At 39.1% G+C, this 27,224-nt stretch overlaps 1 protein-coding gene across 1 annotated transcript; it reads left to right on the forward strand.

Annotated features, from left to right (window-relative positions):
* Window positions 1-165: 165 nt before the first annotated feature.
* Window positions 166-27,070, forward strand: ireb2 (iron-responsive element binding protein 2). Its single transcript, XM_051691856.1, has 21 exons — window positions 166-229; window positions 3,775-3,870; window positions 6,659-6,824; window positions 6,926-7,063; window positions 14,652-14,864; window positions 14,952-15,021; window positions 15,320-15,503; window positions 15,625-15,764; window positions 16,407-16,578; window positions 16,670-16,770; window positions 16,997-17,113; window positions 17,197-17,356; window positions 17,467-17,602; window positions 20,359-20,443; window positions 20,529-20,810; window positions 20,949-21,053; window positions 21,148-21,290; window positions 22,122-22,269; window positions 22,371-22,493; window positions 24,146-24,331; window positions 26,507-27,070. The coding sequence occupies exons 1-21, from the start codon at window positions 190-192 to the stop codon at window positions 26,618-26,620; spliced, it is 2,919 nt and encodes a 972-aa protein (XP_051547816.1). The 5' UTR covers window positions 166-189; the 3' UTR covers window positions 26,621-27,070.
* The last annotated feature ends 154 nt before the right edge of the window (window positions 27,071-27,224 follow it).

A 27,224-nucleotide genomic window follows, 5' to 3' on the forward strand; every position in this document is an offset into this window, starting at 1 on the left:
TATAAAATGATAACGAAATCATAATCTTTACATCCAATTTAAGCCATATCTAAACAGTTCTGTATCAAATGCTGTTTGCTGATTGGATGGTGCAGTGGGAGAAACTGTACTCTGATTGGACAGTACTCCAGAGAGGTACTGGTCGCCGATTGGCCGGCTGTAGTGGCTCGAGCGAGTGGAGTCGTGTTAATGTCAGGAGTCATCATGGCGCTCGGTACAGCTCAGCACGGTAAGAGCATTTTAATAGACAAAAACAACAACATTCTTCTTGATTTCACCATGACATAGATATAAGTAACCGGTGATATGTTAGCATACAGACGTATATCCAGACAGTCGTGAGAAAATCATTTTGTAAAGATGAGGGAGGCAATTTCTCCGTTAGCAGCGCGGCTAATCTGTGCGAGAGTGACTAACATTCAGCTCGAGACCGAATACAGGAGCTCGCGTGCGGTAGATGTGTATCAGAAACAAGTGCGCTGACTTCCTGGACAACATGTGTTTGAACGCGTCTATGATGCCTAAAATGATGTCGAGACAGGCAGCTCACTGGGCTTTGAGATACAACCTATTTGCTGCAATATTCGTTTATTGAATGTTGTTTACACTAACACAAAAGAACCATGGCAATACCATGCTTTTTTAGAAATGTACAATGCTTATATCATGTGTTTTGACATTTGCCATGGCAATGCCAGGTTTTTTGCTGCATGAACCTGTTATACTATTGTGTGTTTGACGTACCTTCCAGTGCCATTTAAATATATTGGATAAGAATATGGTAATCATACATTTGGATTACCATCTGAACATAACATTACTGTGTGATGGTATCACTACAATATTTTTTTATTTATTTATGTTTTTTTTAGGGTAAAGCACAGCCCCTCTCTTATTCGGTTAGGGCCAAATTTCTAAATATTTCTTCCCAATTATATAATTACTCAAAATATAATGTCTTAAGCATCTTGTAAGGACAGTCCTTACTAGTGTAAGGGTTAAAATGTGCCAAAAAATTTCTTAAAATCTAAAAACGTGTTATTTTTTGCTTAGAATAGTGTAAGTTTATTCAATTTTAACATATAGATACATTGTTTGTAAAGTAAATGTAGTAAAACCCACTTTGTGGGAACTTTCAGGAGAGAAACAGTTGAATTATGACTATAAATAATGTTTTATGATTACTTACAAATGCCAAAATTTTCATACGTTGTACATTTCGGGGTAGGGTGTGTAATAAGCTTAGCCCACTGAATTATATAAGAAGTGTTTGTGTTATTTCATCACTTAGTGGAATTCTCCTGTCTGACAGTGTGAGTATTGTTTACTTTCCCTGTTCACAGTGTCTTTTATCCATTGTGTCTTTAATATAGCTCACAGATTGGTTCCTGTGTTTTAACTGATGATTTGTGGACATATGCAACAGCTGCTGGTTTCTGTTTATGTGCTACTGCCCTTCATCTTTAATCAAACTTATCTAACCTAATCTAACATGAGCAGCAGTCAGAAGTGCTGCAGGCTGCCGGTGATAAGCGTGTATGTGTGCACGTATCTTCTTCATACTGCTGAAGTCACACAGGGTCTGAATACACTGTTGTACTTGAACACTTAAGTGTTTAATATTGCGTACCGGACCGGGTCTTCATTGGAAAAATATGTCCTTACTTAAATATCATAAGATGTACATAAAGAAGAGAAACAGTAAAGATAAACGGGCTGTGTTCCATTTAGCCCAAGATCAGAACTCACTGCCAACACAAGTCTCACACAGCTGCAGACTGCTCTGTTTAAAGCTAAAGAGAGGGAAATGAACACGTATGCCTTCTGCTGGGGACTTTAGGAGAGGAAAGGTGAAGGCCAGCAAGCTTTGAACAAAGACGGTTTAGTGCGGATTCTCCCTCTCGGTTGTATGAACCCTGCAGGTGTCGGCTCAATGTAATCTGGGCCAGTTTTAATTCTGTTCAGTCATAGCAGGTGCAGAGTGCATAGTCACAGCCAAACTTGAAAACAAATCATTTCAATTAGTGTTTTATATACAGTTGTGCTCAAAAGTTTGCATACCCTTGGAGAATTGGTAATATATGTACCATTTTTAAAGAAAACATGAGTGAGCAGGCAAAACACATTTCTTTTATTTCTAATGGGATTCATATTCAACTGTAGGTTATAACAGAATGGCACAATCATAAAACAAAACATGGCAACAAAGAAAAAAATGAAATGACCCCTGTTCAAAAGTCTGCATACCCTTAGTTCTTAATACTGTGTATTGCCCCCTTTAGCATCAATGACAGCGTGCAGTCTTTTGTAATAGTTGTCTATGAAGCCCCAAATTCTTGCAGGTGGTATAGCTGCCCATTCGTCTTGGCAAAATGCCTCCAGGTCATGCAAAGTCTTTGGTCGTCTTGCATGAACTGCAAGTTTGAGATCTCCCCAGAGTGGCTTGATGATATTAAGGTCAGGAGACTGTGATGGCCACTCCAGAACCTTCACCTTTTTCTGCTGTAACCACTGGAGGGTCAACTTGGCCTCATGCTTAGGGTCATTGTCGTGCTGGAAAGTCCAAGAGCGTCCCATGCGCAGCTTTCGTGCAGAAGAATGCAAATTGTCTGCCAGTATTTTCTGATAACAAGCTGCATTCATCTTGCCATAAATTTTCACAAGATTCCCCATGCCTTTAGAGTTCACACCCCCCTCAAAATATCAGTGAGCCACCACCATGCTTCACAGTGGGGATGGTATTTTTTTCACTATAGGCCTTGTTGACCCCTCTCCAAACATAGCGCTTATGGTTGTGACCATAAAGCTCTATTTTGGTCTCGTCACTCCAAATTACAGTGTGCCAGAAGCTGTGAGGCGTGTCAAGGTGTTGTCTGGCATATTGTAACCGGCTTTTTTGTGGCATTGGTGCAGTAAAGGCTTCTTTCTGGCAACTCGACCATGCAGCTAATTTTTGTTCAAGTATCGTCGTATTGTTCTCCTTGAAACAACCACACCGTCTTTTTCAGAGCAGCCTGTATTTCTCCTGAGGTTACCTGTGGGTTTTTCTTTGTATCTTGAACAATTCTTCTGGCAGTTGTGGCTGAAATCTTTCTTGTTCTGCCTGACCTTGGCTTGGTATCAAGAGATCCCTGAATTTTCCACTTCTTAATAAGTGATTGAACAGTACTGACTGGCATTTTCAAGGCTTTGGATTTCTTTTTATATCCTTTTCCATCTTTATAAAGTTCCATTACCTTGTTACGCAGGTCTTTTGACAGTTCTTTTCTGCTCTCCATGGCTCAGTATCTAGCCTGCTCAGTGCATCCACATGAGAGCTAACAAACTCATTGACTATTTATACACAGACACTAACTGCAATTTAAAAAGCCACAGGTGTGGGAAATTAACCTTTAATTGCCATTTAAACCTGTGTGTCACCTTGTGTGTCTGTAACAAGGCCAAACATTCAAGGGTATGTAAACTTTTGATGAGGGCCATTTGGGTGATTTCTGTTATCATTATAATTTAAAAAGGAGCCAAAAAACTATGTGATGATAAATGGCTTCATATGACCACTATCCTTAAATAAAATATTATTATTTTTTTTTTTTTGCATGATCAGTCATATTTTCAAAATCAATGCCAAAATTTCACAATTTCTGCAAGGGTATGAAATTTTGAGCACAACTGTAGCTGTTCACACACACACACACACACACACACACACACACACAAGCCATTCATTTCCTTTGTGTTTCACAAGTGAGAGTCATATGATTTTGGTCTGTGCAGAACATCCATTTGAGCATCTGATCGACACACTCCAGAGTGAAAAATATGAAGAGCGGAGATACTTCAACCCACAGAAGCTTAGTGATGCCCGATATGGTGAGTTGCATGTTTATTGGGCTCCTTTAACCATCAGATAATGATTTTACTGCAATATAACAGTAGCAATGGAATCACCCAGTACGTTTACAAGCACTTTTAAAAGTTAAATTTCAGTTTGACTAAAACAATAATTTGTCTTATTAAAATGTCAAGTAAATTCTTTAATCTGACTTATAGATTGTACCACTCCGATTTTTGCTAAGTCAGACTAGTAGACTTAGATAATGCAATTGTAGCTCTGCTACGTCCAGCATGTACAGTTGAAGTCAGAAGTTTACATACACTGAGGTTGAAGTCATTAAAACTCATTTTTTAACCACTCCACAGATTTCATATTAGCAAACTATAGTTTTGGCAAGTCGTTTAGTACATCTACTTTGTGCATGACATGAGTCATTTTTCCAGCAATAGTTTACAGACAGATTGTTTCACTTTTAATTGACTATATCACAATTCCAGTGGGTCAGAAGTTTGCAGTTAACTGTGCGTTTAAGCAGCTTGGAAAATTCCAGAAAATGATGTCAAACCTTTAGACAATTAGCCAATTAGCTTCTGATAGGAAGTGTACTGAATTGGAGGTGTACCTGTGGATGTATTTTAAGGCCTATCTTCAAACTCAGTGCCTCTTTGCTTGACATCATGGGAAAATAAAAAGAAATCAACAAAGACCTCAGAAAAAAAAATTGTGGACCTCCACAAGTCTGGTTCATCCTTGGGAGCAATTTCCAAATGCCTGAAGGTACCACATTCATCTGTACGAACAATAGTACGCAAGTATAAACACCATGGGACCACGCAGCCATCATACCGCTCAGGAAGGAGACACATTCTGTCTGCTAGAGATGAATGTAGTTTTGTGCGAAAAGTGCAAATCAATCCCAGAACAACAGCAAAGGACCTTGTGAAGATGCTGAAGGAAACGGGTAGACAAGTATCTATATCCACAGTAAAACGAGTCCTATATTGGCATAATCTGAAATGCAAGGAAGAAGCCACTGCTCCAAAACTGCCACAAAAAAGCCAGACTACGGTTTGCAAGTGCACATGGGGACAAAGATCTTACTTTTTGGAGAAATTGTACTGTTTGGCCATAATGACCATCGTTATGTTTGGAGGAAAAATGGTGATGCTTGCAAGCTGAAGAACACCATCCCAACCATGAAGCATGGGGGTGGCAGCATCATGTTGCGGGGTGCTTTGCTGCAGGAGGGATTGGTGCACTTCACAAAATAGATGGCATCAAGAGGAAGGAAAATGTTGTGAATATATTGAAGCAAAATCTCAACACATCAGCCAGGAAGTTAAAGCTTTGGTCGCAAATGGACAGTGGCCCCAAGAATACCTCCAAAGTTGTAGAAAAATGGCTTAAGGGCAGCAAAGTCAAGGTATTGGAGTGGTCATCACAAAGCCCTGACCTCAAACCGATAGAAAATTTGTGGGCAGAACTGAAAAAAGAATGAGCTAAACTTATTGTGAGAAGCTTGTGGAAGACTACCCAAAATTTGGCTCAAGTTAAACAATTTAAAGGCAATGCTCCCAAATACTAACAAAGTGTATGTAAACTTCTGACCTACTGAGAATGTGATGAAAGAAAGAAAAGCTGAAATAAATCATTCTCTATACTATTATAATGACATTTCACATTCTTAAAATAAAGTAGTGATCCTAACTGACCTAAGAAAGGGAACGTTTTCTATGATTAAATGTCAGGAATTGTGAAAAACTGAGTTTAAATGTATTGGCTAATGTGTATGTAAACTTCTGACTTTAGCTAGTTAATCAGACCATAACTGGCCTCTAGTCGTCCTTTATTTTAAAGGAATAGTTCCCCCAAAAATGAAAATTCTCTCATCATTTACTCATGCTCCATACAATGCAAGTGAATGGTGACCAGAACTTTGAAGCTCCAAAAAGCACACAAAGGCAGCTTAAAAGTGATCCATAAGAGTTCAGTGGTTTAATCAATGTCTTCTAAAGCGATCCAATCAGTTTTTGATGAGAATAGACCAAAAAATAACTCCTTTTTCACTATAAATCTTGACATCAGCAGTCTCCTTGGCAATCATGATTTCAAGATTACACTTCCTTGCAGCATCTAGCATTCTGCGCATGCGTCAAGCACTAGGAAGTGTAATCGAGGTTGAACTCATGATTGTGCCTAGAAACTGCTATGGCAAGATGAATAGTGAAAAGGGAGTTACATTTTGGTCTGTTCTCATCCAAAATCATTTGGATCGTTTCAGAAAATATGGATTAAACCACTGGAGTTGTATGGATTATTTTTATGCTGCCTTTGTGCTTTTTGGAGCTTCAAATTTCTGGCCACCATTCACTTGCATTGTATGGACCAACAGAGCTGAGATGTTGTTCTAGAAATCTTCATTTGTGTTTGGCAGAATAAAGAAAGTCATACATATCTGGGATGGCTTGAGGGTGAGTAAATGATGAGAGAATTTTCAGTTTGGGTGAACTACACCTTTAAGGACACAGAATTGATTTTCTTATTTAACCCATATGGTTTGTCCCGGCATATTCACGTCGAATTTTCAATTAGAAAATATTTTGTCATGTTTGCTTGGACAGAGAGATGAAGACTGTTTTTCGATTATAGCTGTGCATGTATATGTACTCACTGATGTCTTCATTGTGTCATTGCCTGTAATCACTAATGGGCTAGGAAACAGACTAGATAATAAGCAACTTAATCAAACACAATTAAGTTTAAATAGGCGGTAAAAACAGCCATATAAACCGATATGAACACTAACTATCTCTCATATTGTAGAGAAACTTCCATTCTGCATCCGGGTTCTGTTGGAGTCCGCTGTCCGTAAGTGTGATGGGTTCTACGTGAAGACTGAGGATGTCACCAGTATTCTGGACTGGCAGATGCAGCAGAACCAGGCCGAGGTTCCATTCTCACCTGCCAGGGTTCTGCTGCAGGATTTTACGTGAGTTATCAACACATGGTTCCTCTTTTACCTCTGTCTACAGTAACTGGACTATTGTAAGGTTGAGTGTTTGCTGAAGGTGTGTGTATGTTTGTTCACAGGGGAATTCCTGCTATGGTGGACCTGGCAGCCATGAGAGATGCTTTAGCTAAGCTGGGGGTCGATCCAAACCTGGTGAACCCCAAATGCCCCACAGACCTCATCGTAGATCATTCTCTGCAGATCGACTACAGCAAATGGTGAGAGTGAATGCAGAGACTCATCAGGGTTTAGAGGAAAGATATAAATAGTATTTATGTCATAAAACCCAATAATTAGAACATTAACGTAAATGTGTCTAAAGATGTGTTTGAAACCTGTAAAATACACAATAATTAGGGCGGTAATGTTTTGTGTTTAGCTGCGTGTAAGTAGTCTTTCGCCATGACTGACACCTCTTCTTAACCTGGCAAGATGCAACAAGTTTTCACCATCAAGTAATTTTTTGGCTCATTTTATTTTTAACCTAAGTGAAATGTTTGTGAAATGCTTCACAGTGTCATTCACATGATCTTGATGTTTGCAATAAAAAACATTTTTTTTATTTTATTTGGTTATTTAAAAGTCATGGAAATGAGTAAATTCTTAAAAATCATGGAGATTTCCACTATTAATGTACATTTTCTCTCTGTTCTTATTGCTCTGCTCTTAAATATTTCATTGGATATATATACTGCTTTTGGATAAAACCTGCTCACAAGCTATAGTGATTTGCGAAGGTCCCGGCACACTCACGGCAAAGTGCTTCTTCACTCAGAGTCAAGTCATTTTTATTTGCAGGTCTCAAAGCTAAGGATTTTTTCTACTGGCCCGGTCGGGCCAGTGCTTCAGATTTTTACTGGCCCTGACAAAATTTTCACTGGCCCCAACACAAAAATGACAAATAGCTGTTTTTACCATCATGGCTTTAAAAATGTGTCTGAAGATAATTCTTTTTTATATATATTATGTTTTTAAGACAATGTCCCGCCAAACTGAATCACATTTATAATTTGTAAGATATGATTTATGCCTTATGTAATCCCATATAAGGGCTTTACAGATATAAATTCATAAATACGTCATATTAACCTCAGCCGTCCTGCCATTTACACGAGTTTTTAAGTGAAGAGTTCTGTTGTGCAGATGATGGGTTTTCGGTCACCTGTTTAGTCATGCTGTCATGCAACTTTTGGCCATGTGTAGTGTATTCACACACAGGATTATTGTCTGAATGTAATAAACATATGAATCCCTGAGAAGAGACTTGCTACCAAATCGGTTGTGATGTGTAATATACATTAGGGAGATATTAGGCCTAATCTGTGAATTAAGAATGTGTATATAACATGAAATCAGACAACCTAAAGACCAACACCGACTGATGCACAAAAACAAAAATACCTGTACGGTCCAGAAATGAGAAATATAACAGGTGTTTCATAAGGATGATATGAAGTAGACTGTTTTGAATATTCATCTTCACCCTGCAGCTAAACAGCTCTGATAAGAATAGCCATAGTGATTTTGCTTCTTTTCATATCAAACGCCATTATCGTGTTGAATTAATGTTTACGTTTTGAAACATTACCTAATTAAATGTATACTTAAATTTTGGATATTGAGCAGCTCGTGATTTCCACACACGTGTATAACTGGGATTTAACTAAGTTTATTATGTTTCATTTGGCGCTTCATCTCTAAAGGCAAATTAATGAGAGAAAATGTGTTTGTTTTTTTATAGTGGGAATAAAACTAGCACTCTGTCCCTTTACGAGAGCGCATGCATGTTAAACAGTCTACGCTGCACGGAAAGAGATGATGATGAGACATATATGAATGGAGAGACATGGATTTTCAGTCCTATAGAATGAAACTTGATTGTTTTTTTTGTGTGTTCCAATGTGTGGATTACTGCTTTTCACCAACGAAAAATGTGGGGATTTCGCACACTGTGAACACGGAATGTGTGGGGATACTTAAAATGTTGCACAAGATGTGCAATCCCACTACGAAATTCATTAAGTGGATTTTTTTTCCTTCTATTTTCTATACATTGGTAATAGCTGCTGCTAAGATACTTGGAAAAGAGCGAGGACAGTGCTAGGAGAGTGCGCTCGGTGTCTACACGCGACTGTGCCTTGACGCGTTCAGTATATTATGCGCTCGTGCATCTTTGCGAGCTAAATAGAATCGCGCTCGCTCCTCGGTTAGAATACTTGGTTCGCTCAGTGTAATTGTTGTGCTCTCTCACTTGTTGTTTTCTTGCACTAATGTTATAAATGCAGCACTGGCCCAATCGGGCAAGTGACAGTTCTAGCAACTGGCCTGAATTTCTCACACTCTGGCCCCAGGCCATCGGGCAGTCCTTATTGTCGAGCCCTGATTTGTATAGCGCCTTTCACAACACACATCGGTTCAAATCAGCTTTACAGAAAATCATGCATTAACAGAAAATGAAACTGTAATATCTATAATGTCTTAGTCATCATTATGTAGTTTTTTTTTTCCTCCCCAATTTTGAATGCCCAATTCCCAGTGCACTCTTTAAGTTCTCGTGGTGGCATAATGACTCACCTCAATCCGGGTGGCAGAGGACGAATCTCAGTTGCCTCCGCGTCTGAGACCATCAACCCACGCATCTTATCACGTGGCATGTTGAGTGCGTTACAGCGGCGACATAGCGCATGTGGAGGCTTCACGCTATTCTCCGCGGCATCCACGCACAACACACCACACGCCCCACCGAGCGCGAACCACATTATAGTGACCACGAGGAGGTTACCCCATGTGACTCTACCCTCCCTAGCAACTGAGCCAATTTGGTTGCTTAGGAGACCTGGCTGGAGTCACTCAGCATGCCCTGGGATTCGAACTCGCGAACTCCGGGGTGGTAGTCAGCGTCTTTACTCGCTGAGCTCCCCAGGCCCCCATCATTGTGTAGTTTGATCAAATACGATTGTGAATTGTGAAAAGTAATTGAATAGTAATTGTATTTAGAAACCCAGTGAGCAAGCCGAAAGTGACTGTGGCAAGGAACACAAAACTCCATAAGATGTTGGTTAATGGAGAAAAATAACCTTGGGAGAAACCAGGCTCACTGTGGGGGCCAGTTCCCCTCTGGCTAACATCATGACTATAATGCCAATATTAGTTAATTATGTATAGTGCAAGTCATGGTTTAAAATTATTAAACTAAGTAAGTGTTAATGTTCAGTGTTTAAACAAAGATTTTGTAAGAACTGTAAGATTATTTTTTTTGTGTCTGTGGATTTTTTTCCTCTTTTTCACCCAATTTGGAATGCCCAGTTCCCAGTGCGTTTTTAAGTCCTCATGGTCGCATAGTGATTCGCCTCAATCCGGGTGGTGGAGGATGAATCCCAGTTGCCTCCGCGTCTGAGACCATCAACCCTGCGCATCTTATAACGTGGCTTGTTGAGTGCGTTGCCACGGAGACATAGCACGTGTGGAGGCTGGACGCCATCCACCGCAGCATCCGCGCTCAACTCGCCACGCGCCCCACCGAGAATGAACCACGTTATAGCGACCACGAGCAGATTACCCCATGTGACTCTACCCTCCCTAGCAACCGGGCCAATTTGGTTGCTTAGGAGACCTGGCTGGAGTCACTCAGCATGCCCTGGGATTCGAACTAGCGAACTCCAGGGGTGGTAGCCAGCGTCTTTTACCACTGAGAACTGAAAGATTTATGAGTAATGCCTTTGAAGTTCATCCTGGATTAACTGCAGAAGTTCACATAGATGCATTGTCCTTTGTTAGTTGGCTGATGAAGGGTTTTGTTGGCAATTAATTGATAGTCTTTGTATTCCATTATAAGAGTGTAGTCCATCATTAGACCGAGGTGATGCTAGCAGAGATCATGTAGGTGCATCGCAGTTCATCTGGCTGGTAATTTCAGTGAGGTCTTTCCTAAATCCAAGGTTCAGGCAGTGGCATATGATGTATCTCATGTCTTATGGTTGGAGTTGGCATCAGTTCATCCTCTGAAGTCCATTGTAATAGACTGAAGTGATGTTTGGCTGGCACCGGCTGCATTTAGTCATCATCACTCAGAGACACGTAGCAATGGATTCCAACATGAAGCAGGAATGGAGCTGGATCCAGCCTGTTCTGGTGACCTCAGGATAGGAGTCCCGAGGTTGAGACAGGGATACAAATAGAATAATATTAGCATAGATGCCATTCAATTTATTGCAGAGTTATAGATCATGATCAATGTTTCTGGTACCGGTAGACCTAACTACAGCAGCCTAAATGTGAGTTGAAGGATAAATTAGGTGTATGCCTGGCATAAAGGAGTCTTTAGTCTAAACTTAAACTGAATGAGTGTGTCTGCATCTCAAACAGTGTTCCGTAGTTTAGGAGCCAAATAGGAAAAGGATCTACCTCCTTTTGTGGATTTTGATGCTCTAGGAACTATTAACAGGCCAGAATTTGGTGATCGTAATGAACATGGTGGAATATTGTGTGGTAGAAGGTCACTTAAGTACTGTGGAGCTAGACCATTCAAAGCTTTGAAAGTAGATAACAGATTTCTAAAATTAATACAAAATTTAACAGGTAGCCAATGTAACGATGATAAAATGGGGCTAATATGATCATATTTCTTGGTTCTAGTCAGCACTCTGGCAGCTGCATTTTGAACCAATTGAAGTTTATTTATTGATCTTGCTGGACATCCTCCCAGTAATGCATTACAGTAATCTAATCTTGAGGTCATGAACGTATGAATTAGTTTTTTGGCATCAGCAACAGAGAGCATGTGTCGTAATTTAGCAATATTTCTTATGTGGAAGAATGCTGTTCTACAAACATTGGTAATTTGATTTTCAAAGGACAGATTGGTATCAAATATGACACCTAAGTTATTTGCTGTTGAAGATGATGTAACGGTACATCCATCGAGAGTAAAATGATATTTTCGTGGCTTGTTTTTAGAGGTTTTTGGTCCAATAATTAGTACCTCTGTTTTGTCGGAATTGAATAGAAGGACATTTCTGGCCATCAAATCTTTGATTTCATTGATGCACTCTGCTAATTTGGAGAATTGTGAAATTTCGTCAGGCTTTGAAGAAATATAAAGTTGGGTATCGTCGGCATAAGAGTGGAAACTTATTCCTAAAACTAATCCCTGTGGCACTCGTAGCCAAAAAGAAGTTTGAAACAGCTGAGCAATGACATACTGTTTGCAAACATTTAGACACCGGCCACACCACTGTGGGAGGCATTTAGAGGAACATTTAAAAATAAGGACGCTCAAGACTACATGTAAAACAAACTAATATGACAATAAAATGTGTTATAAATGACTTCATGTCTCATTCTATGAGTAGAATTCCCACAAGATCAGTAAAAAAAGCTGTTTTAACTACTCAATGATTGAAAGTGCTGTTAAAAATTATTTGCCCCCTTCTGATTTCTTCTATTTTTGTGCATTTTTCATTCTAAATTGTTTTAGATCTTCAAATGAGATATAACATAAAACAAAGGCAAACTGAGTAAACACAAAATACAGTTTTCAAATATATATGTATATTTTTATTGAAGCAAAAAAGTTATCCAACACACATCACCCATGTGAAAAACTAACTGCCCCCTTAAACTTAACTGGTTGTGCCACCTTTAACTGCAACCAAATGCTTCCGATAACTGGAGATCAGTCTTTCACAACACAGTGGTGAAATTTTGGCCCAGAACTGCTTTAGTTCAGCCACATTGGAGGGTTTAAGGTCCTGCCACAGCATCTCAATCGGGTTCAAGTCAGGACTTTGACTAGACCACTCCAAAACTTTAATTTTGCTTCTTTTGAGCGATTCAGATGTGGACTTACTCCTATGCTTTGGATCATTGTCTTGCTGACCGGATGATGTTCTTCAGGATTTTCTGGTAGAGCGCAGAATTCATGTTTCCCTCAATTATTGAAAGTCGCCCTGGCCCTGAAGCATCAAAGCATTCCCACACCATCACACTACCACCACCATGCTTGACCGTAGTTATGATGTTCTTTTTGTAGAATTCTGTGTTTGATTTACACCAGATTTAACGGGACCCCTCTTTCAAACAGTTCCACTTTCGACTCATCAGTCCACAGAACATTCTCCCAAAAGGTTTGTGGATCATCAAGGTGTGTTTTGGCAAAATTCGGACGAGCCTTAATGTTCTTCTGGGTTAAGAGTGGTTTAGGCCTCGCCACCCTTCCATGGATGGCATTTTTGGCCAGTGTCTTTCTGATAGTGGAGTCATGAACAGTGACCTTTATTGATGCGAGAGAGGCCTGCAGTTCCTTGGATGTTGTTCTTGGCTTTTTTGTGACTTCCTGGATGAGTCATCGCTGTGCTCTTGGGGGAATTTTGGAAGGTCGGCCACTTCTGGGAAGGTTCACTACTGTGCCAAGTTTTCTCCATTTGGAAATAATGGCTCTCACTGGTTCTTTGCAGTCCCTGAGCCTTTGAAATAGCTTTTGTAACCCTTCCCAGACTGATGTATTTCAATCACCTTTTTCCTCATCATTTCTGGAATTTCTTTCGGCCTTGGCATAGTGTGCTACTGGGTGAGAACTTTTAGCTACTGAAAAAGTTATATTTAGATGTTGATTTTATTGAACAGGGCTTGCAGTAATCAGGCCTGGGTGTGTTTAGTCCAGCTGAACCCCCTTATAATGCAGTTTCATAGATTTGGGGATTTAGTAACTAATGGGTCAAATAATTTTTTACACAGGCCCAGTTGGTATTGGATAAAGTTTTTGCTTCAATAAATAACATTATCATTTAGAAACTGTATTTTGTGTTTACTCAGATTGCCTTTGTTTTATGTTAGATTTTGTTTGAATTTTTAAAACAATTTAGTATGAGATATACACAAAAACAGAAGGAACTTTTTCACAGCACTGTATGCAGTAGATAATGTGCAATTTGTCATGTTACCTTTGTGTTCATGGCGCTAATGCACTAACACGCTGTTAAAGATCTCTTGGTTGGGAAGGAGGAAGCAGGGGCCAGGTGAACAGTCCATGTAATTTTTTATTAACAACACTTTTCAGCGTACACACACGGTTTGCTTTTCAGCACAACACACACAGTTTCAAGCTCGGCTCTCTCTCTCCTCCGGCAGTCTGGATTGCCCTTATATCCCTCTCCAGCTCTCACTGCAACACAAAACAGCTGTTAGAGATCATTTTCCACAGGTGTCAATCCTTACTGCTCTTCCTCTCCCGGCCTTGCTCTCCACAGACGTCGCTAGGCCACGCCCCCATCTCCACACATGCTATACGTGGCCATAATAGATAGGTGTATAAAAGAGTGTTAATCAGTAGAATACAGACAAAAAAATGATGAAAAGACTTAACTCATACTTGGGCAGATGTGTGAATGACTTTCGGTTGCAGAAGGCACATGAGTGAAGCAGCATTTCAAACAACAGAGTGAATGGGCACTTTTGGGTAGATTTGATTCATTTTGTAGACTAATTAAACAAAAAACAAAAAAATCACACAACATTTTCTTGGAAAATGTCTCTATGCAAACAATCATATAGATGTAGGTTCGTTTGCACCGGTTCGCTAATAACTCTGCTCCCCTGTGTGCATGTTGACTGAATGGGAATTAGTTGTCTGCCTCAAAGTAGGTGGAGCTCCAGGTCACATGAGATTTCAGTTTGATGAAGTTAACCATTTGTGTGACACAAATAAAAACAAAGCAAATGAAACGTTTTGTTTGACACTATCACATTGCATCTGGTTAGGACACGGTGTGATGGTGAATATGTACTAAAGAGTGTCCCATTTCTCAGTGCCATCCAGACCTCTCCGACCCCCGTGGACGACAGATCTCCTGCCGGCCGGTCATCTCCCCGCAGCAGCAGTCAGTGTGGGGGTCATCGACCAGGTCAGAGGGGCAGTTGCAGTAAAGCCTTCTGCTCTGACACCCCCAGTGGCCGAACCCCAGCTGTACAAATAGAGAACACACCCCTCCTCTGCCCCTTCCACCTACAGCCCGTGTCAGAGTACGGCAATACCTCTCAAACACATTAAAACACACTCTATATCTCTTTACTTTCATCTCTAACGTGAACTATGTCTGATACTCGTAGGCCAGAAACAATGATCAGAAACCAAGAGCTGGAGCTGAACAGAAACAAAGAGAGGCTGCAGTTTTTCAAGGTGAGATTCTTCAGAGATTTCACAAAGCTTTTATGAAGTAGACATTATTTGTATTTACATGGAAGGCATTGAAGACATATAACAAATTATTATTTGTATTGACAAATTGATGAGTGAAATAATATTGAGTATTACATTTTAATGAAAGTTTATGCAAACAAAACTTGCTTTCCCTTTATAATAACATGCACAGATGCATAAGACCAAGGACATTTAATAAAAAATAGCTTTTATGCTATTATAATGTTGTCTTTAAGACACTGTTAATGCTGAGTTTGTGTTCTCATTCTCTCACCAGTGGTGTTCAAAAACCTTCAAAAATGTCAACGTAGTTCCGCCAGATATTGGCGCCGTACATCAGGTGAATCTAGAGTACCTGTGTCAGGTGGTACAGGAAGAGGAGGGGTTTATTTATCCAGACAGTGTGGTGGGAACAGATTCCCACACCACCATGATCAATGGCCTCGGCATCCTTGGCTGGGGTGAGAGGACACCTGAGATTTATGTGGCTTATTTTGTTGTGGTCTTATCAACACACATTCTGATTTTGTGGTGGAGAAATGATGATTCCTAATACTCTCTCTTTCTCTCTCTGTCTCACAGGAGTCGGAGGTATTGAATCAGAGGCAGTCATGTTAGGTCAGCCAGTGTCTTTGACTTTGCCTCAGGTCATTGGCTGTAAACTTGTTGGCTCCATCAATCCTCTTTCCACGTCTATTGACATTGTCCTGGGCATCACAAAGGTACAAAGAGCTTAATGTGCCCTTAGTGTATGATATATTACTCTTAAAGGAATAGTTAGCTCAAAAATATCTTCTGTGGTAAAAGTTGCGAAAAAGACTGACAAGTTAGTCATAGTCACGCCAGATCTTTTTGGTTAGACAGTTTAATTTGGACACGTTAGTGAGGGTCAGACTATAATTTTTTACAGTTCAACTTAAAGGTGTAGTTCACCCAAAATGATAAATTTCCTCATCATTTACTCACCCTCATGCCATCCCAGATGTGTATGACTTTCTTTCTTCTGCAGAACACAAAGATTTGTAGAAGAATATCTCAGCACTGTTGGTCCATACAATGCAAGGGAAAGGTGGCCAAAACTTTGAAGCTCCAAAAAGCACATAAAGGCAGCATAAAAGTAAACATAAGACTCCAGATTTATAGTAAAAAAAAGGACTTAAATATTGATCTGTTTCTCACCCACACCTATCATATCAGTTCAGAAGACCACTGGAGTCGTATGGATTACTTTTATGCTGCCTTTTATGTGCTTTTTGGCCACCATTCACAACTATTCCTTTAATTATCCACTGAAGCAAAATGAATTAAACATCTGCAGCATTCTAGATGTCTAGTTAACACGCTGTACAATTTGTGTGTCTTAGCACCTGCGTCAAGCTGGAATCGGAGGAAAGTTTGTGGAGTTTTTCGGACCGGGTGTGTCACAGCTTTCTGCTCCTGATCGGACCACCATCGCTAACATGTGCCCGGAGTATAACGCCACCATCAGCTTTTTTCCTGTGGATGACATCACCCTGGAGCACTTTAGACACACCAGTACGGGACCATCCAGTGTACACTGCATTCAAAAGCTTAACATATTAGGAAGGGTATAATTTAACTCTTAAGTGTTTTGTATCCCTGACAGTCTGCAGTGAAGAAAACCTTGTGGTTTTAGAAGACTACCTGAAGGCTGTGAAACTCTTCAGAAGTTATGACGACCAATCAGAAGAGCCACATTACTCCGAGGTGAAAGTCTTGTTTTTAATTTGAGCTGATTGGTTGTTACTTTAATGTATTTAAAGGACTCATATCCAACACTTTTGTAGTTTTGCATATGAAAGTTAGAGCATGTCTACATGGTACATCAAACTTTTTTATTTTTATTTATTTATTTATTTTTTATCTTGTTTTCCATTTATATTTCCCTTTTAAAAGTTACTGTTAATGAACTATGCTTCCTAATTGGTCTCAGGTCATTGAGATGAACTTAAGCTCCATTGTGCCTCAAGTCAGTGGACCCAAACGGCCGCAGGACAGAGTGGCCGTAACTTGCATGAAGGAAGACTTCATTAACTGCCTGAATGAGAAGGTACACACTTGCTGACTTTCTGGAAGAATGTGTCTCTTGTCTGCCTGAGCTGTCTGGTCAATGTGCTGTATGTCTGTGTGCAGGTGGGATTTAAGGGCTTCCACATATCCAAAGAGAAGCAGGGAACTCTGGTACCGTTCCTGCACAAGGGGGCGGAGTACAGCCTGGCACACGGGTCTGTCGTTATTGCGGCCGTCATCAGCTGCACTAATAACTGCAACCCATCCGTCATGCTTGCCGCAGGTCAGACATCAACACACCTTTAGATCTGATCTGAGCTGTTGTCACACTGTGTATCTCTGTGTATCACATAGTGTTTCTAAAGAAAAATGGGTTTGTGTGTCTGTTTTCAGGTCTGTTGGCGAAGAAAGCCGTTGAGGCTGGACTGTTGGTAAAACCGTATATCAGAACCAGTCTGGTGCCCGGCAGCGGGACTGTTACACATTACTTGAACACCAGTGGAGTCCTGCCCTTCCTCAGAAAACTCGGGTACATAAACTTCATATAGTGTGTGTGTGTGTGTGTGTGTGTGTGTGTGTGTGTGTGTGTGTGTGTGTGTGTGTGTGTATATGTATATATATATATATATATATATATACACACACACAAACACACACTACCGGTCAAAAGTTTTGAAACACTTACTCATTCTTTGTTATAATTTTTTTTTTTTTCACATTTTAGAATAATAGTAGTCATTAAAACTATGGAATAACATAAATGGCACTATGGGAATTATGTTGTGACTAAAAATCCAAAATAAATGAAAACTGTGTTATATTTTAGCATCTTCAAAGTAGTCACCCTTTGCCTAGAATTTGCAGACATGTACTCTTGACATTTTCTCAACCAACTTCTTGAGGTATCACCCTGGGATGCTTTTTAAACAGTATTGAAGGAGTTCCCATCTATGCTGGGCACTTATTGGCTGCTTTTCTTTATTATTTGGTCCAAGTCATCAATTTCAAAAACTTTTTTTTTTTAAATTACATTTTAGTTTTATAATGAAATAAATTAATATGGTGGCACAATTATATTTTTGTCTACAAAACTAATTTCAAACATTTAATCATACGTCTTCAAATCAAAAGATTTTTAAGATCGTGAGAAACATTTCAGTCAAGTTGGTTATTTATATCTTCAGCTTTAGTGTGTCAATAGGAAATATAAATGTTAGACTCCCAAACATTACTTTTGCGAATAGAAGAACAGGGAGCCCTGCAACAGATGTCATGGCTCCCACAAAGGCCCCCACTGAACATCGTGTCAGTCTGAGATTACATAAAGAGACAGAAGCAATTGAGACAGCCGAAATAGATAGAAGAACTGTGGAGAATTCTTCAAGAATCTTGGAACATCCTATCTGCCAACAACCAAGAAAAACTGTGTCCAGGTGTACCTAGGAGAATTGGTGCTGTTTTAAAGGCAAAGGTGGCCACACCAAATATTGATTTAGCTTTTTTGTGTTTACTGGACTTTGTATGACATTAAGTGATAAATGAAAACTATTTATGCCATTATTTTTGAAGACATACACACTATGCAACATATTTCACAATTGCCTAAAACTTTTGCACAGTACTGTGTGTGTGTGTGTGTGTGTGTGTGTATTTATATATATATATTACACCGATCAGCCACAACATTAAAATCACCTGCCTAATATTGTGTAGGTCCCCTTCGTGCCGCCAAAACAGCGCCAACCCACATCTCAGAATAGCATTCTGAGATACTATTCTTTTCAGCACAGTTGTACAGAGCGGTTATCTGAGTTACCGTAGACTTTGTCAGCTCGAACCAGTCTGGCCATTCTCTGTTGACCTCTCTCATCAACAAGGCGTTTCTGTCCACAGAACTGCCGCTCACTGGATGTTTTTTGTTTTTGGCACCATTCTGAGTAAATTCTAGAGACTGTTGTGTGTGAAAATCCCAGTCTGGCACCAACAATCATCCATGCGATTATCTAATCAGCCAATCGTGTGGCAGCAGTGCATAATATCATGCATATACGGGTCAGGAGCTTCAGTTAGTGTTCACATCAACCATCAGTATGGGGAAAAATGTGATCTCAGTGATTTGGAGCGTGGCATGATTGTTAGTGCCAGATGGGCTGGTTTAAATTTACGTCTATAACATTTCCGCGACATGACACTCACCTGTATAATGTGTTTTGGGCACAGCGTTTAATAAAGTGTATTAAAAATCTTTGATGCATGTCCAGTCTCAATGCCAACGGCACGTGCCTGATACATACAGATATAAAACATATTGAATGCTGAAGTTCAAATGCATTTGAATGCAGTAGAGTGGAAACGCGAACTCATGCAAAGAAATGTCATACTCCGCTGCGTATCGAAGTTCAAGCTTGGTGAACTCTGAACCATGAATTCGTAAGAGGACACGCCCAATAGGAGACCGAAACGTCACACGCTGACCTCTTGGCTCAAAGGATACATATTTCAAAGCTGCGAGATTTATTGTTGCAGGAAAATGAGTAGACAATATATTTTAACTTATTTTAATATCTTTATTTATATTTGTGATTTATTATTTACTTATATCAGAAGCCCTCACGCGTGACATCATATCCTGGTTCGTAGCATGGTCCGAAAAAAGTTTGTGTGCTCAAAGCCAAGTGTGACCGCCCCTTAAGGCTGAGTAGCCTGCCAGGAACAATTCAGGGAAACCTTTCTCCTATTGTGTGAATTTTCAGGAAGTAAAAATAAAACGGGATACTGCATTAATTGCGTTAATTTATTTTAAATGTGATAAACTAAAAATATATTAAATTTTTTTTTTGACATTTCCCAGCCCTAATATACAGTATATAAACTAGAAACATAGGATAAATATTTTAAAGTGCAAGTTTTCAAAAGAACAACTGAAATTGAAAATACTAAAAGCTAAAAAAAAATTAAATAATTTGATAAACAGAAAATAAATATAAAACATTCAACATTACATAAATATAACATATTTTGTATTTATTATATGTACAATAAAAAATTTTTACTGAAACAAATGGAGCAAGAAAATGTAGTTAGCAAAAGAACAAAAACTAAAATGAGATTTAAAATTTAAAAATACAAATAAAAGAAAGAAAAACTAATATCAAATAATTACAAAAACAAACAGATCTAATGAAAGTCAGAGAAATGTTCAAAACTATAATAACCCTGTTGAACACACTCAAAGTGGTTTGGAAAACACCCTCAATATGTTTTTTCATTATTCATGTGTAACAGGTTTGAAGTGGTTGGTTATGGATGTGCCACTTGTGTGGGAAACACAGCGCCTTTACCTGAGAGTGTGGTGGACGCTATTAAACAGGTGAAGCAGAGCTCTTGTAGCTCTCTGTCTATATCTTTCTTTTGGGTATTCTGCGTGTTAACCTGACCTGTGTGGTCGTTTACAGGGTGATTTGGTGGCATGTGGCGTGCTGTCTGGTAACAGACATTTAGAAGGACGCCTGTGTGACTGTGTGCGGGCAAATTATCTGGCCTCGCCCCCGCTGGTGGTGGCGTATGCAATCGCAGGCACAGTCAGTATTGACCTGGAGACAGAACCACTGGGTGTGAACTCTGAAGGGAAGGATGTATATCTAAGGGATATCTGGCCTTCCAAAGAGGAGGTGCAGTACACAGAGGAGAACATTGTCATCGCCTCCATGTTCAAAGAGCTGAGGAGCCGAATGGAGGTGAGAGGAAACACATTATTCCTTCAGTAGTCTCGCAGAATCAGACTTTTAACTATCCGCATAACCACATTGCAGATTACTCTGAACAAGAACCGTCTGTGTTGTTCAATTCTGTTTTTTGGGGGGGGTTTTGTGCAGAAAGGAAATATGTTCTGGAACAGTTTAGACTCTGCAGAATCCGCCCTCTACCCATGGGATCCCAAATCCACCTACATCCGCTGTCCGTCCTTCTTTAATAAACTGGTGATTATCATTCAGATCCAGATTTCTCCAAACATCGCACATTCACAGTATTTTACTACAGTATAAACATCCCTCTTGTTCCGCTCTCTTTCAGTCTAAAGAGGTGTGCTCTCCTCAGTCCATTGACAGTGCTCACGCTCTGCTCTTTCTGGGTGATAAAGTTACGACTGATCACATCTCTCCAGCTGGTAGCATCTCTAGAGTCAGTCCTGCTGCCAGATACCTGCAGAGCAAACGGTGAGATGCTTAGCAGTTGCTGATGTTTAGTTTTTACAGTCCTACTTTACTTATTCTTCGTGACGTTGGGAAATCAGATTCATTTTAGCAAATCATTGTTTGTGCTGTTTATATCAATAAATTGACTCATACCTCACAAGTATACCAAGATGTCCCTGTTTGGCATTAAGGATTTCACTGTGTTTTCAATAAAGTTGAACAGATTGTTTAAAATGTCTGTCTTCGTTTAGTGATGAACAAATGCAATGTGAATCGTAAGAATGATTCGTTGAATACGGCTGTTGTCTCTGTTTTCAATTAAATTGAACAGATTGTTTAAAAAGTTCTCTCTCTGTTGAGTGATTTAAATGCTTTTGTAAATTTATTTAATCTAGTCATTAGAAAGAACTGATTCGTAAGACTTATTCATATATATTTTTTTATTAGCACTATTTATCTAAAGACAGTTTTTGTCTCAGACATTTAAAAATATCACACACACACCGAATACATCTTTGTATCTGCACATATAGTTTTATTTTTTTTTGTTAGTTTGTTTTCCTGTGTAAACATACGCTAGATGGACACCTTTGACTGTTGCGCTGCTTCGTATTGTTTTAGTTTTTTCAGCCCCTCGCACAGGAGCGCCACGTTTTAAACGGCGTATCAAGTTAAGAACTTTTAAAAACGCATTGCGAGACCACTATGTTCAGTTCTCTTCGTTGCACTGCATCTAGCTTTTTCAACGCAAGAACATGTTCAGTCTGAACGGCCCCTTACTGTACAAACCAGAAATTATATGTTAAAGATTTTCTAATGATGACTTCTGTTTTCTTTAAATGTTTGTTGCAGTTTGACCCCTCGTGAGTTTAACTCTTATGGTGCACGGAGAGGAAACGATGCAGTGATGACTCGAGGAACATTTGCCAGCATAAAGCTTCAGAACCGGCTCATCGGAAAGACCGGACCCAAAACACTGCACATTCCATCAGGACAGATGGTGAGTGACCAGACTGAACCGGTCCATCTCGATCTGTTCAGGCTGTGAGCTCTGAGGTGTTGTGTTGGCTTCATGTTTTGATGTGTGTCTTTCCGTCACAGCTGGATGTGTTTGAAGCTGCTGAGCGCTATCAGAGAGATGGAGTTCCTCTCATTATCCTGGCAGGAAAAGAGTACGGCTCGGGCAGCTCACGGGACTGGGCTGCTAAAGGACCCTATTTACTGGTACGAGACACAAACTCCTCTACGTTGTTGTCTTTATCGCAGTGTTTACCAGCCCAGCACTGTTTTGAAATGCCTTCTTGAAAGAAAACTTGAACTTTTTTTTCACACAATTTGAAATGAATTCATTCCGAACCTCTTAACATACAGACTCGATTTAAACTTTGTTTTGTATATAATTTCAGTCACAGTTAAAGTATCTATTTTGGTTTTCATAAACTTTTTACCTTTTAAAAAGTATTTTCGTTTTGAACATCTTTTTATCCATTTATGGGTGTTTCTCCAACTTCAGGCACTTTCATTTCATGAGGTTGATTTTTATTAAAACAAACAGATTTCATCTTTTTTTGTTTTTGTTATATGAAGGTCTCATTAAAATCAAATTGAAAGTTTTTACCGGGCCTTCATCATTTTTATTTTTCTTACTTTTCAAATGCCTTATTAATGTAGATTTGGACTGTTTTAGTCTTGGCCCAGACCCAGACTTTCAATATTAAAGTATGAAAATCCATTATAAAAATTTTTTCAGTGTTTATTGTGTGAAAATTATATATATATATATTATTATTATTACTACGTCAGTCCCAGAATATTTTTATTGGCCGGAATTTCCAATCATGCTGTAATTTTGCAGAAATACGCAAAAATGTAAATATTATTTATGTGCATTTAGGATATACAAAATGCTAGTTATGAAATTAGCCTTAGCAAGAAGTTGGCCATTTAATTTTTTTTATATTTTATTTATTTATTTGTTTTGGATTTTTTTCCCCCTTTTCTCCCAATTTGGAATGCCCAATTCCCAATGCACTCTAAGTCCTTGTGGTGGAGTAGTGATTCGCCTCAATCTCAGTTGCCTCCGCATCTGAGACCATCAACCTGCGCATCTTATCACGTGGCTTGTTGAGCACGTTACCGCGTGTGGAGGCTTCACGCCATCTACCGTGGCATCCACGCACAACTTACAACGTGCCCCACCAAGAGCGAACCACATTAAAGCGACCACGAGGAGGTTACCCTGTGTGACTCTACCCTCCCTAGCAACCGGGCCAATTTGGTTGCTTAGGAGACCCGGCAGGATTCACTCAGTATGCCCTGGGATTCGAACTAGCGAACTCCAGGGGTGGTAGCCAGTGTCTTTACCACTGAGCTACCCAAGCCCCTATATTTTATTTTTAAAGTTTCATTCCCATCAGCATCATTTCCAGCACATTTCTATTAAACACAATACATAATTTGAGATGTGCTGGATATGACACTCTGTTGGGAATTTTCATGATTTTCAGAAAAGAAATGACATAAATCTCCTCTGTTGCATGTGCTTACACTGTTGAACATTGTTAACGGACAAATGAAAAATTTCTGTGTGTGAAGAATGTTTAAAACAGTGCTTGAAGTTGAAGAAGTACCCTTATATTGCATATTACTTTCAATTCTCTCTTTCTGTACATATCTATGGTGTGTATATATATATATATATATATATATATATATATATATATATATATATATATATATATATATATCTATCTCGCTGGTATTTCTTTCAGAAAATACAAATCTAGTTTGCTCTGCTGTTTGCATAACAGTTAGAATACTTGCATCTCAGATACATTAATCCCTAAACCCCCTGTGTGTATGTGTGTGCATTTCAGGGAGTGCGTGCTGTGATAGCTGAGAGCTTTGAGAAGATTCATAAGAATCATTTGGTGGGAATGGGGATCGCTCCACTGCAATTTCTGCCAGGACAGAATGCCGACTCGCTGGAGCTGTGTGGAAAAGAGCGATTCACCATCAACATCCCACAAGAGCTCACACCCAGACAACAGCTCACAGTACAGGTACAGATGTCAAGACCTGTATTTTTAAGACTATATTGCTGTTACAATTATTATACTAAATGCTTATTCTGTCCTATAATTATCCGATTATAAAATATGACTGACTCAGGCTTGATTGTGCTTGTGTTTAGACAAGGTCTGTCATTAGATTAATGCTGCGACAACTAATTGATAAAATCTATAGTTATCAATAATGATTATCATCGTCAACGAATTTCATTATCGATTAGTTGGATATGTGTGGAGAGCACAGAGAAGCCCGGTGTGTGTGTGTGTGTGTGTGTGTGTGTGTGTGTGTGTGTGTGTGTGTGTGTGTGTTTTTTGTTTGTTTTTTTTTTTGCAGAACACAAACAAATATTTTTAGAAGAATATCTCCGCTCTGTAGGACCATACATTGCAAGTGAATGGGTGCCAAACTTTTGACGGTCCAAAAAGCACATAAATGCTGCATAAAAGTAATCTATACGACTACAGTGTTTTAATCCATATTTTCAGAAGTGATATGATAGGTGTGAGTAAGAAACAGATCAATATTTAAGTCATTTTTTGCTTGAAATTCTTTCTGCCCAGTAGGGGGCGATATGTATGAAGAATGTGAATCACCAAAAACATTAGAAGAAGTGATCACAAGTTAAAGTTACTGTTTCTCACCCACATCTATCATATTGCTTCTGAAGACTTTGATTTAACCACTGGAGTCTTATGGATTACTTTTATGCTGACATTTGATTTTTGGAGCTTCAAAATGTTGGTACCCATTCACTTGCATTGTATGGACCTACAGAGCTTAAATATTCTTCTAAAAATCTTCATTGGTGTTCAGCAGATGACAGAAAGTCATACACATCAGGGATGGCATGAGTAAATGATGAGAGAATTTTCATTTTTGTGTGAACTATCCCTTTAATGTAGACCGGTTGCTGCGTCAGGTGCGTTTACAGAGTGCATGCTGTTTGATGCGCTTAAGAGTTGTTTCTCTCCAGCACATCACTTGCATTTTACTGCTATTTCCTATGTGTTATGAAGTACAGTATACATGTTATGAATTCAAAATCAGGCACGTATTTCCATTTTGCAAAACTGTATGTTTTTACCACAAGCGAGTCTCTGTTAAACTTCACTGAGCAAGGAGAGCGTGCGTGCGCGTTAATCAAACCGATCGCAATGGAGAAAGGGAGCGTAAACATTTTTATTAAACTGTGCTTAGCGGTTTAGTAACCAGTAATCATACCTCAGTTTCAGTTTCAATATAATCAGTCATGCAGCTTTCATGGATGTCACACTGATGTCTCAGAGGTCAAAGTGTGCTGGTTGTTTTATACCGTTTCTCATCATGTAAGCGCATGTAATACAATGAGCATCGGGATCAGACTTTTCAGCGCAAGAGTGAATCCGCACTGTGTTTACAGATGATTGTATTGTATTAAACTGTAAATAATGCTGAATGTAATGTATAACAATAATGCTAAGGGTCCTGATAGTGAAAGTGTACAAACAAAAGCAACATAATTATGTATTTTTCAGCTGGGCAGAATTAATATTTCTATTCTGGTGTCACCATTGCCCTCTGCTGGGCTGATTTTTAGTCCCAGTTCACCCCAGATGGATCATTTTATTCTATAATGAACAGTACTTTTTGTTAAGTTTTACAAGTAAAGAAAAGGAACTTTTTTGCATATGTCCTAAATGTAATAATAAATTCAAACTTAACTTTGAATGATTCAGGTTTTGTTTAAAGTTTTGTGAGTGTATTCAATTGTGAATTCAGTACCGTAAATCAAACAAAATCCTTCGCCCTTTATCATTTAAAAAACATTTTAAATAAAATACAGGAAATAATTATTTAAAATCCGATAGATCTATCAATCAAAGAAATAATAAAAGATTATTCGATTATCAAAAGAATCATTAGTTGCAGCCCTACTTTAGATTAAAATGATTTTTTGCAGGTAACATTGTAATTTCTTTATGAAATGAAAAGATATTTTTGTATTTTTAAAATGGTGCTTGTATTCTGAATAATCGTTAGATATCACAAAGAACAGAATGAATACGTTGAAAAATGTCAAAGTGTTGAAATAATTAATCTCTAAGTGAATTGGCTGGTGTAGTATGGACCGTGTTATTTCTGCTTCTTCGCGGTGTGATGGCTCATGCTGTTATTCTTGTTTCCAGACGAGCACGGGAAAGAGTTTCAGCGTGGTGGCTCTTTTTGAGAACGAGATGGATGTGGTGTTTTTCAGACATGGAGGAATCCTGAAGTATGTGGCTCATTCTCTTTTGCAGTAGTAAAATCAGACTCATAGACACCCCATGGACCTCTCAGCACAGCGCCACCTTGAAGCCTTCAGGAGGTGTATGAACTCAAACTGTGCCTCTTGTTTGCTGAATCCTCCGCGCCAGAAGGATGTCATTCTTTTGCACTTAAAAAGAAATGTTCAGTGGTTCTCTCCAAATCATTCTTTCCACAATCTGGCATGATGGAAAGCCTGCAAGACCGTCGCAGTCTGGTTGTGGAGTTAGAGCTCTGTTTAATTTGATTTGAACATTTCATACTGCAGTGCCTGCAACATGTGTCAAGAAACTTTCCATCCATGTGAAAGCTTTGAGTGTTGAACTCAAATACTGCATGATGACTTCACTGTCGATGAGGCCTGGGATCTAAAACAGGCTTCATTCTTCTCTCATGGTGCTGATTTTGACACGGGCACATTGATATGGAGTAAAAGTGTTCACACATACAAATCTCTCCATCTCTCTGTTCTGTATGAATTTCCACAAATTGCCGTCACAACAGCAGCAGCAAAGCACTATTTGTGTGATCCGATCCAGTGAAATATCAGTTAATTTATTATAATCGTCCCTTTTGTGTCTGCTGTTTCTGAGAATATGA

Source organism: Myxocyprinus asiaticus, chromosome 48 (genome assembly GCF_019703515.2).
Source record: "Myxocyprinus asiaticus isolate MX2 ecotype Aquarium Trade chromosome 48, UBuf_Myxa_2, whole genome shotgun sequence".
Taxonomy (NCBI): domain Eukaryota; kingdom Metazoa; phylum Chordata; class Actinopteri; order Cypriniformes; family Catostomidae; genus Myxocyprinus; species Myxocyprinus asiaticus.

Bases quoted from the DNA above. Each gene is read 5' to 3' on its own strand.
- ireb2 (XM_051691856.1), top strand. From the start codon at position 190: ATGTCAGGAGTCATCATGGCGCTCGGTACAGCTCAGCACG. The intron at 6,825-6,925 runs GTGAGTTATCAA...GTTTGTTCACAG, and splicing joins GTTCTGCTGCAGGATTTTAC to GGGAATTCCTGCTATGGTGG. The intron at 15,022-15,319 runs GTGAGATTCTTC...TTCTCTCACCAG, and splicing joins AGAGGCTGCAGTTTTTCAAG to TGGTGTTCAAAAACCTTCAA.